Source organism: Jaculus jaculus, chromosome 1, assembly GCF_020740685.1.
Source record: "Jaculus jaculus isolate mJacJac1 chromosome 1, mJacJac1.mat.Y.cur, whole genome shotgun sequence".
NCBI classification, from domain to species: Eukaryota; Metazoa; Chordata; class Mammalia; order Rodentia; family Dipodidae; genus Jaculus; species Jaculus jaculus.
The window spans coordinates 313,111,503-313,123,961 of NC_059102.1; the positions used below are offsets into that span (position 1 = coordinate 313,111,503).

The window sequence follows — 12,459 nt, forward strand, 5'->3', positions numbered from 1 at the left end:
CCTGCTTTGAATCTTTGCTTCAGTACCCCACATAGATACTTGAACCGTTCTGTTTAATGGATTCTGAGAGAAGCAGTTTAGGAAGAAAAACTGAGGCTGACATTTATCAGTTCATTTCTTCTCTTGTCTGCTATGCCCTTCCTTCTTCCAAAAAGTTGAATTGTTTTAGAAAAATCCTTTATCTTCCTAGATAATACTTATGTGTATCTACTATATTTAAAATTATTTTTTATTGTTATTTGTTTATATGCAGAGATAGAGAGAAGACAGACAGACAGATGAAGAGTGAATGAAAATTAATGGATATTCCAGGGCTTCCATCAACTGCAAATGAACTTCAGATGCACATGCCACTTTGTGCATCTGGCTTTATGTAGGTACTGGAGAATTGAACACAAGCCACCAAGCTTTGTAGGCAAGCACCTTAACAGCTAAGCCATCTCTCCAGCCCTGTATTTTTAATAGTACCCACAAAAGATGGTTCCTACTCTTTTTCAACTCTTATGTCCCTCCACATAAAGATCATACTCTTTACAACCCTCCCCAGTCCTTTACCTAAACAGTCCTTCGTATTTTCTTATCCCATGTTCTCAGTAAATAAAATAAACCTTCTCTGGGTTGAAGGAATCTTGAGCCCCCTCATCTTTCTTGGAGAATTGTTTTTAGGAACCACTTTCTAGATTTTTACTTTTTTTTTTTTCCTGGTTTTCTGAGATAGGGTCTCACTCTGGCCCAGGCTGACCTGGAATTAACTGTATAGTCTCAGGGTGACCTTGAACTAACAGTGATCCTCCTACTCCTGTCTCCCAAGTGCTGGGATGAAAGGCATGTGCCACCACACCCAGTTTAGCTTTTGTTTTTTTTTAAATATTTTATGTTTTTTTATTTATATTTGAGAGAGAGGGAAGGAGAGAAAGAATAGGTGCCTCCAACTACTGCAAATGAACTCCAGATGCATGTGCTACCTTGTACATCTGGCTTATGTGGGTCTAGGGGATTGAACCTGGGTCCTTTGGCTTTGCAGGCAAGTGCCTTAATGGCTAAGTAACCTCTCCAGCCATTTCGGATTTTTGTTTGTTTGTTTTTCTAGTCATTGCTTTTGTCCGTTTGTTGAACATCTAAATCCCCTTACATGGTCGTTTTTTTTTTTAAACATTTTATTGACCTCTTACATAAGTATAGCCAATAAGCTATTATAATTCCCTTCCCCCACTCCCATCCTATTTGATTAAAAAATAGACCCCTAAAAATAGAAAAAAAGGATCTACCTATATCCTCGCACCATAACCTTCACCCTCTCCTACATTTTAATATTCATAACTGGACTTTCTCCTCTTATGTTTTCTTCCACTAGGTGTAAACAAGCATTCATATGGTTGAGGTGCTTGCCTTCAAAGTGTGGGAACCCAGGTTCTATTCTCTAGTGCCCGGATAAGCCAGATGCACAAGGTGGCATATGTGTCTGGAGTTATTTGCAGTGGCTAGACGCTCTGACTCACCCATTCTCTCGATTCCTTCTGCCTTTCTGTCAAATGAATAAATAAATAAATAATATATTTTTTTAAAAAAACAGTTAATCATCTCTGTAAATGTTGGTTGAGCGTTTAATTTGAACTAGCTTCCTCTCCCTCCCTCACATCCACATATGGAGAGGAGACTTGGTGCTCACCCTTTGTGGTCAGCTATGACCTATAAACCAGGATGCTTATTGGTCATTTAGATTTGTATCTATCTTGTTACCAAACAAGTCACACTTAATGAGAGCTGGAAAATTCTGAGAATCCAGACAGGCAGTATGAACCTGTTACCTCCAAGGCTGGTAATAAGAACACTGGGCTACGTGCTGCGGGGGATGTGTCCTGCTTGACTTTGTCCTTAAATCAATTTGGACTAATTTCACTCTGAAGCAGGCTCTGCACATATCCTTTTGAGGAATTTAATCTTGGTTGTGATGTGCTCCTGATATTGAGCATTGCTTTAGTTTTAACAAGACCATTTGGGACAAATTGGGCCTCATAACATCCTTAAGTTTACAGCACCTGCTCATGCCATTGTTTCCTCTTATGCTTCTTTAAACCAACCAAAGCAGAACAGGGTCAGGAGAGTGGTTTCATTTCACAACAGTGTCCATAAATCTGGGAGACTCAGAGAGTGAACAAGGCCATCTCTTTGCTCTGAGCCACTTCCTTTTTGCTCAGTAACCTTGTTGCTTCTGAGAACAACTGCACTTGATGGGTCTGTTTTGTGCAAAGTATTGACCCCACTGTAGTGGAGAAATTAAGATGTGTAAGTCTTGTGTTTAACATGTATACATAAAATAACATATACATAGGAAATGTTCTTAGGAAGAAGCAATACAGAAAAGACAAAGAGTTGTTGGTCCTTACAAAATAAGTCCTTCATATGCATAACTCTAAAATGGATGAGAAAAATATACATTCTCTTTTGTGACCCCATCTTATGATATTTTCCCCAACCTGTGTTCTTTTATATTAACCAGAGGGTTAGAGAGAGAGAGAGAGAGAGAGAGTAGTTTGCGTGTTAGAAGTAAATTGGTGAGGAATTGGTATGTTTATATCTAGTATTTGTAATTCTAGCCTGGAAAACAGAAACCCTTTAAGATTATTTCAAAAGATTTATTGCCCTCATTTGTGTCAAGTTTGGCTTTCAAAGTGTGAACAAATAAAATTGAAAAAATGTAATATAATTAGAACATAACAATGTAGACATGTTCTGCAAAGTAGAATAGGGAGAAATTAGGAAATAATTATAATACTTGGGCCAAATCCCTACTCCATCTTGGACTCTTTATGCAGATAAACTGTGGTTAAATGTGTAGTGGAAAAATGTGAAAGATAAAAAATTTTAAAGTCTTAGCAACTTCAATGATTCCAATGCTCCAAAAAAAAAGTCTCATCAAAACTAGAAGCAAGAATTTTCCTGGTTTGTCTGGACAGTTAGTAAACAGTATAGGAACTAAGGAAATTCCAATTTGGGAAAAACACCTCCATAATATAATACATGCTTTGAAGGTGTGATTTGATTTGATGATGAAGCGCTCTCATGGAATCGCCAGGGTTCAAGCAGGGTGAGCCCAGGAAGAGCATGTTTCCATTTGCCCTGAGAAAGCAGCTTGCTTAGATATATCCTGATGGGAAAGAGAATTGGTGGTTGAACCAAAAGATAGCCACAGGACTTTGATGTTAAAACAAAAAGTAGCCAAGGAGGAAGAAATATGTTAGCACTTACCTTCTCGTTTTGAGTCAACAACACCCCAATTCAGGAGATATTAACCTCTTTTCTTATGAAAGTAAATTATTAAAAAATATTACCCTGTTTTCATTGAACAGGAAAAGTTAATGTCTGTCCTTTTTGTAAATGTGGACTGGCTATGACATTCTCAGCACGGAGCAAAATGATGCATACCACCTTCTACTATCCTTAATGAAATGACCTTGGGATTTGGGAACAGAACCAAATACCTTGCGCTGGTGAAGCTGGTTGATTAATGTGCAGCATTGGTGAGGCAGAGAACATGAATTCAGCCTCTCTAACGGATGTAATTAACCAAAATTTAGAATCAAGGTTAGCCATGGAGCCAGTCTCATGGGATATGTAAGAGGACTAAGACACAACTTCATGAGAGACTCTGCTTCTGAAAGGTAGCGGACCTAATCAGATTGTTCACAAAGAAGTGAGAACATGCAATCTAACATGTGGAAGAGGGGAAAGAAAGAATGTAAGAACCGCAGGACTGAAGAGTGCTAGGGAAATATGTCTTCTAAACACGAAGTGGTTGTTGCATGACCCCACAGTGGCTGGCACTACCTACACAAGACCTGCACAATATTGAGCCCATCACCATCGTGCCATGGGTGGTAGGGGATGGCCAAAATAAAGGACTAGCTGGAAAGAAGAAGGGGTCAGTGGAAGGAGGACAGGGGTGGGAAACAAGAGAATGTAACAGGAGAAGTTTAAACAAAATGGAATGAATAATTCATTAAAAATTTGCAGTGTAGAGCTCTGAAAGCAAACTAGCTAATTAGACCTAATTATTAGAAAATAACTTTGTCCTTATCCTGAGGATATCTTACCAGCTGTGTCATTTCCACCTAGATAATGAGGGTCAAGGCATTGTCATATATGTGGTTAACTCTGCACTCACACACCACCCTTTTCTGCCCTTATTCTTGATTCAGACCCTCGCTGAACGAGGCCCTGCAGTGGCGTGAGTCGCTGGACAAGCTCCTGCACAGCAACTGTAAGTTCACATTTCTCCTGAGGCTCAGGGCAGGAACAAGACACCACCACCTAATTTGCTTTCCTAAGGCCTCCGTCCCTAGCTTTGAGATGTCGTCAGTTTTTCAGTGTTGTCCACGAGGGCAGGGTGCCAGGCTACTCTGGCATATAGGTGCCGTGGGATGATGTGCCTCTAGTTTACTTACTTGCCTTTGTGAACATTATCAAGGGGCCTTGACCTGTGTGCTTCTTGCTCTTTGTTTGTTTGTTTGTTTGTTTGTTTTTGAGACAAGATGTCACGTAACCCAGGTTGGTGTCAAACTTGCTATATCTGAGGATAGCTTTGAACTCATGATCCACTTGTCAAGTGCTGGGATTACAGACATGCACCACCATGTCCAGCTTCTGTTTGTTAACAGAAGTAAACTTGAAGAAGCACCTGTCCCTGCTCTGCAGCATCATGGATTGGAAAGGAATGAAATTAGAGCTGCACAGATTCCGGCGGGCCGTGAATAGTCCATCCTAGCTCAGGCGGCTTCAACTGCTCTGGTGACCTGACATGGGTCTCTCTCCTCCCCAGGTCCTAGCCTCAGTTTTTTTTTTTTTCCTTTTGGCAGCATACCTTTATATCTTTATTCAAGAAACAACAAAGACACAAGACTTTTCTGAGCTCAAAACCAGTACAATGAGTTCTGCTTACGATCCTTCAAATCCAAAGTCCCTCCTAACTCCCAAGGCTCACAGTATCAGATTCAGATTTCAAACATTCAAGATTCACCAATATTTATTTTTTATCAATTGAATACTGTCTTACCTCATGTTTTGTGGTCAGTAAAAATTTGTGGGCTGGAGAGATGGCTTAGTGGTTAAGGTATTTGCCTGTGAAGCATAAGACACCAACTCCCCAGAACCCATGTAAACCAGATGCACATGGTGGCACATGTGTCTACAGTTTGTTTGCAGTGGCCAGAGGTCCTGGTACACGCCCATTCCTTCCCTCTCTCTCTCTCCCCTATAAACAAATAAATAAATATAATAAAAATTAAATATAAATTTGTCAGATGATGGGTTGATATATCATGAATGTTAAGACCCTGAATATGGGTATTGTTATCTGGGAGTTAGAAGAACTACATTTTCATAACTGTTGGGAAGAAAGGTAAGCATTTATGTGTTCATATGTCATCCTTTCAGTCAGATTAATTCTGTGACCCACATGTTGATATATTTTAGACTTTAAGGAGGCAAAGGGCTATAAGAATAAGAGAGCTGGGCACAGAGGCCAAGTTGGAAGTAGGGCTAAGCCGGAAGTGGCTAGAGTTAAGACCTTGGCTTTGTTGAGGAACCAACATCTTTCAGAATGCAAACAGATGGTTTCCCTTAGTATGAGCATGAATTCTGATATTTTCACAGTAAATGTTTTCTACTTCTTAGAGTACAAAATATATTTGACTCTACATTTTTGTTTATATATCATTTAATTTCCTCAATGCAATAAATATATAAGCATTTGGTACCTATTCTAGCCAACCAACTCTTTCCTTAAAACAAGATATCCATCCACTTAAATGAGTTCTAGCAATAAAACAGGTTTGTGGAGTGGCTATGAATGATCTCATTTTGTTTTCTCTGTTCCCATCCCTTTCCTCTTTGTATCCCCGTCTCTCTCTGACCCTCCTTTCAGTGTCTTTCTTACCATTCTGTCTAATCTCAGCATTTCCCAGATATTCCTAAAGAATCAGTGCAAGGACAAGAATGCCCAAATAATTCTATCCTAGCATCCTCTATCTGGGGAAGTAGTGTTTGGCTTATTTATTGATAAATCCATATTAGGCATCATGAATAACTAAAACTCAGACTTCGGTTATTTAATGTCTTCTATGAGAGATTCCTTTTGAATCTGCTAAAACTAATAATTTATAATCATAAAATAGCTACTATTCACTGTGGTATATACAAAACAGGGGAGAAAGACAGATACATTGAGAAATAGCATCTAAAATTTCTCAATCCCCTATTGCATGCTTGATTTGACTAAAACCATTTTAAAACAAGGCACAGTTGTTTATGCCAGTGATTCTAGTATATGGGAGTCTAAAGCAGGAGGATTGCTATGAGTTTGAAGCCAACCTGGGCTACACTGTGAGATTTTGTTACAAAAAATAAATAAATAGGGCTGGAGAAACGTCCTGTTAACTTACTTGCCTGCAAAGCCTAACAACCTGGTTAAATTTCCCAGTACCCATGTAAAGCCAGATGAACAAAGTGGCTCAAGTGGAGATCATTTGTAGTAGTTAGAGGCCCTGGTGCACCTCTTTCTCTTCTCTTTATGTTTAAAAATAAATAAGTAAAAAAATTGAAATAATTTTAAAATCCCTTAAGCTTGAGGAATACCTTTGTTGATTTATCAGGAATGTTTGGCATTCTGGCATGTTAATATTGTTCCTCACTGTTGATATAGTTACTCAACATACCTTAAATAAAAATTTTCTTGAGAGGAAATAAGATCAGTTAGTGCCATACTTTCAAAAGAAAAGGTTAGGCTGTCCTCAATCTCTTCTACCTAATAGTGATCCTCTTTCCCTTCTGCATTTTAAAAGTGATTTTTAACCATCTAGTGCCTTTGACTTTTTCTTCAAATATGCCAAATTCTTAAAAGTTTCACCTGCAATTCTGTAAGTGGGACAATTTGTCTTTATTTATTAGGTATCTGAGGCAGTAAGAATATGTTATTTTTTAAGTACAAAAATAGAATACACATGGGAGCTTGTTTACTGGCACTAAGTAATTCTCCCACAGGGTCATTTTTAAGAGCAAAGGAAAGAAAAAACAGTCTAGCAACAGCAAAGTGTTTACATCCTCTCCTCCTAGGAGCTTGGAAAGGTCATAGCATTTCCGGAGACACCCTTGAGACTTGCACTCTACTGTGAGGCTTGAACCAGCCTGGGCTAGGCAGAGCTTTCTGTTTCCATCTTCACACTCTCCCATTGTGCCTTTCTTTGGTTCCCAGTTTTCTTCACTAACTTTTTTTCTGGTTCATCTTTATCATTGTCTGACTGCCAACCATAATTTTCACTTAGACAATGATTATAATAATGAAAGTGATAGCTACCATTTATTATTCATATGTGATTTATGTTATTCTAAACATTTCTCCAGCCCTATTTATTTGTTGTAACAAAATCTCACACTGTAGCCCAGGTTGGCTTCAAACTCATAGCAATCCTCCTGTCTTAGACTCCCATATGCTAGAATCACTGGCATATGCAAAATTCTTTACCCACTATATATTCTTTCCTCTTTGGTAGTTAATATATTTCCAGAATGGCATCAGCATCCATAATGTTCCTTGCTGTCATCAACAGGTAACATTTATCTCCAAAATATACACTGCATTGTTGCAGAGTCCCTGTGAGTATCTCTGATGAGCAAGGCTGTTCTCTCTCTCTCCTAAAGCCCTGTGCCACCCATCCTTATCTCCATGAGTGGAGAGGGTAGTGCAGGCAGGGACTAACTAAAATTTTATGCATTGGACATCATTAATGAACCTTCATCCATCATCTTTGTGGTAAATTTGTGGTGGCATCGTATTTTCTTTCCATCCAAGTGCGGTAGAGAGCAGACAACCCTCACAGAGTATTTTCTATTCCAAGAATCTGAATCATGCATCTTTGGAGAAGTAACTTAGGACAATGAACAAATGTGTGGGACTGTTGAGTCAGACAACCTAGGCTCAAAATCCTGGCTTCGCCACTTACCAGCCGGGCATTTGGGGACAGTCACTTGACTTGTGTGACTTCATTTACAAAATAGGATCCTTATAGCACCTGTTTCTTGGGCGTACAATGAGAATTTAATGAATATACATCAATAAGGTTATGACATTAGTGATGGAATATATTGGAAGTAAGTCTAGACCATACACCAAGGTAAACTGCTCTTTAAATCAACTAATACATTTCCTCACTGACTTTTTTTTGCTAGATGGACTTGCCAGTTTCAAGAGTTTTCTGATGTCTGAATTCAGTGAGGAAAACCTCGAGTTCTGGATTGCCTGTGAGGAATACAAGAAGATCAAGTGCCCTATCAAAATGGCTGAAAAGGCAAAGCAAATTTATGAAGAATTCATACAGACGGAGGCACCTAAGGAGGTAGGTCGTGAAAGGGCAGCAGGTGACTGTGACAATATAAGGGTCAAATTAGTACATTCCTAGGATGGATTTTTAAAATTTTAATTTTATTAGATATGGGCATACTTGGTATGTAAAGAACACATGTCAGTACCATCATTTCTCTCATCCCTGCCACTTTTCCAAAGAGTCCCTCCTCGTTGGGGATGTGGGTTAACCCCTGAGGATTGTGGGTCATGCATTATGGGGGAAGCAGTCAGTTATGGGAGTGTCTCTGTGCATAATATCCCAACATGTAGCTCTAACAGTCTTTCTGTCCCTTCTTCCAAAAAATTGCCTGAGCCATGTTGGGTACATTTTAAGTCTTCATCAGTGATGTGCTCTTAGGAGCCTCTTGATCTTTGCTTTAGTAGGTGTTGAGTGTCCTCAGTGTCTATGTCCATCACCTTTGTGCTGATACCAGGTTCACCAAGGAAGCAGCATTCTTGCTTATTTCCCCAATTCCTCTGTGGTTTCAGCTGGGGCCAGGGTAAAATGTGCTAGGTCGTTTATCTCCTTAGGTCCCACTCCCACGTGAAAAAGAGAAGCAGAATCTCCAGTAGAGAGTGAAGTCAGCACCAGTAAAAGGGAATAACCATTATATAAGTTAAAGAGAATTTAAAGGGTGTAGACCCTCATATAGCCCAAGATTAGTGGGAGCTTGACATTGGAAAGCAAAATTGTTATCTGGATATGATTCTGACTTGTTTCCCAGTTTCAGATATGACTTCCTTTCCACTGAGAAGATCTGTTAGCCAATTCAAGAACAATCGGTTACCCACCATGGCTGTGTGCCAGTATTACACTTGTGTGAGCATCACATAAGCTTGTGTGCTTCTGAGTAGCTTAGATTTTGAGTTGCTTGGACAGATGTTGACCACTTTTCCCCAGTTTCTCATGTAGTGCCTTCCAGCACTAGATGGGCTAACTGTCAGAGGACTGGCAATCTTCCAGGTTCCAACCAGGTCTCTCCATGGTCCATGCTGACAGCATATGGTGTCTTCATCAGTAAGGTCTTACCCTTAACATCTGGTGGTAATCAAGTGCTCTGACAGAAGTCTGTCTTGTTTGTTTTGGGAGAACTTGTAGGTCTGTCTAATCAACAGCTTGTTGTGGATGTTAACTACATCCTGGTACAGGGAATTAAAAGCCAGTTCCAAGAGAGAAGAAAAAGAAAAAGACAGAAAAAAAAGAGAAACAGGAAAAATTTAAGGTTAATCTTTATCTCACCCTCTCCAAGGCCCTTTGATTCAGGTGTTCCCCCTAAGGTCCTGTTAAAGGTTCAACATTTTATTCTAATTTCCAGGATATAGGATTCTATGGTATCAATTCAATTTGGATTCAAAACACTTCTTCCCTCAAGCCTTACCCTCTCTATTGTCCAAGACTCAAGATGCCATTCAGGTCTGTCAACAACTTGGGCAGATGATTGAGACCATGTAATGATTATCTTTCTGTGATTGTTTGAGTTCACTTAGTATGATCTGTACCAAGTTCGACTACTTTTCTACAAATTTCATTGCGTCATTTTTTTTCTTACTGTTGACTAGAATTCCATTGTGTAGATACACCACATCTTGGTTGTCCTTTCATACAATGATGGGCACCTGGTTTGATTCCAGCTCTTAGCTAGTATGAATTGAGCATCTGTAAACATGGTTGAGCAAATATTTCTGAACTGAGGTGAGGAGCTTTTAGGGTAAATGCCCTGTAAGGGAATAACAGGGTCTGTTGGTAACTCTATATTCATCTTTTTCAGGAGTCTCCATATTGATTTCCATAGTAGTTGTACCAGCTTACATTCCCACCAAGAGTGAATGAGTGTTCCTATATCTCCACAGCCTCACCAACATTTGTTTTCATTTGATCTTTTAATGTTTGATATTCTTACTAGGGTAAGGTAGAATCTCTTATATGTTTTAATTTGTATGTCCTTAATGATTAGGGATGTTGAACATTTTCTTAAGTGTGTATTAGATATTTATAATTCTTCCTCTGAGAACTCCCTATTCAGTTATCTGCCCCACTTTTGGAGTGGGTGTTTTATTTTTTTATTTAGTTTTTTGGGTTCTTTGTTGATTCTAGATATTAGGTTTCGGTCAGTGGTATAGCTTGCAAAGATTTTTCTCCCATTCAGTGGGTAATATATTAGCTTTTCTTATGGTATGTTTTGTCTGTGTAAAAGCTTCTAAGCTTCATGAAATCACATTGGTTGAGTGCTTGTTTAATTTCCAGGGCTACTGGGGTTTTGTTCAGGAAGTCTTTTCTGAGTCCTATATCATGGAACATGCCTCCTATTTTTCTTCCAATAGTTGAAGACTTTCAGGTCTTATATTGAGGTCTTTAATCCATTTGGACTTTACTTTTGCATATGGAGAAATGAGTGGGTCTAATTATTTTTCTACATATGGGTATCCAATTTGTCCAATACCATTTGCTGAAGATGCTATCTTTTCTCCAGTCTACAATATTGGTACCTTTGTCAAAGATCAAGTAGCTTAGTTACTTAACCTAATGTCTGGGTCTTCAATTCTGTTCTATTTGTCTATGTTTCTGTTTTTATTCCAGCACCATGTTGTTTTTTTTAGTATGGCTTTGTAATTTAGCTTGAGATCAGATATGGTGATACCTCCCGAGGTGCTTTGTTTGTTTGTTTTTGCTGAGTATATGTTTTGATATCTGAGGCCTGCTGCCATTGCATATGAATTTTGAGATAATTTTTTCAAACTCTGTGAAGAATGATGCTGATATTTTTGTTGGTATTGCACTAAATCTGTAGGCAGAATTAATATTGTGAACATAGCAATACTACCAAAAGTAATATACAGATTTCTTTCTTGAGTTATTTTATGTTCTTATTATATAGGTGTTTCACATCTTTGGTTAATGTTATTCTAGGGTATTGAAGTTTTTTGTTGTTGCTATTGAAAATGAGACAGCCTCACTGATTTCTTTCACTGTATATTTGTCCTTTGCATGTAGAAGAGCACTGATTTTTGTGCATTGATTTTGTATCCTTCACTTTACTGAAAGAATGAATCACCTTTAGAATTTTTGAGATGGAGACTTTCAGATCACTTATGTCAGGAACATGTCATCTGCAAATAGGAACTTGACTTCTTCCTTTCCAATTTGAATCCATTTTGTTTCTTTCTCCTGTCTTATATCTTGGGCTAGTACTTCTAGTACTATGTTGAAAAGCAGTGGTGAGAGTGGCCACCCCTGTCTTGTTTCTGATCTCAGCAGGAACTCCTTGAGTCTTTCCCCATTAAGTATTATTTGGGCTTTAGAGGCTTTATATATAGCCTTTACTTTATTGAGATGTAAACCCTCCATGCCTATTCTTTCCAGCATTTTGATCATGAAGTGGTGTTGTATTTTGTCAAATGCTTTCTATGCATCAATTGCAATGACCATTTGGTTATTATGGTTAAGTTTATTTATGTGGTATATTACATTGACCAATTTCTATAGGTTGAACAATCCCTGCATCACTGGGATGAGGCCTACTTGGTCAAGATAGCTGTGATGTGTTGTTGAATTTGATTTGCAAGCATTTTGTTCAAGATCTTTGTATCTAATTTCATCAGGGATATAGGCTTTTCTTACCTTGTTGCATCTCTGTCTGGTTTTGGTATTAAGGTGACACTAGCTTCATAAAAGGAGTTAGGAAGGATTCCCTAGTCTCTGATTATATGAAACAGTTTGAGAAAAATTGGTTTCAGTTCCTCAACGAAGGTTTGATAGAATTCATCTGAGAAGCTATCCAGTCCTGGATTTTTCTTTTGGGGGAGGTTTTTGATTACCTTTCCAATCTCCATGGATGGGATAGATTTGTTCAGGAGATTAATCTGATCTGGGTTTAGTTTTTGTAGGTGGTATGTGTCTAGGAATTTATCCATTTCTTCCAAATCATTCAATTTTGTGGATTAGAGGTTTTGGAAGTATGCCATGATGAATCCTCCAATTTCACTGTTTGTTGCATTCTCTCCTTTTTTATTTATGATTTTGTTAATTTAAGACTTTATTTTTTTTGCTTGATCAGTTTGGC

General features: G+C 38.5%; 1 protein-coding gene across 1 annotated transcript in view; it reads left to right on the forward strand.

Moving 5' to 3' along the window:
• The window catches only part of Rgs5 (regulator of G protein signaling 5), a 50,709-nt gene that overhangs the window by 30,187 nt on the left and 8,063 nt on the right, over positions 1-12,459 (forward strand). The window contains exons 3-4 of the mRNA XM_004663293.2: positions 4,200-4,261; positions 8,224-8,390. Of these exons, the coding sequence (XP_004663350.2) occupies positions 4,200-4,261; positions 8,224-8,390 (229 nt within the window). The remainder of the gene's footprint in view (positions 1-4,199; positions 4,262-8,223; positions 8,391-12,459) is intronic.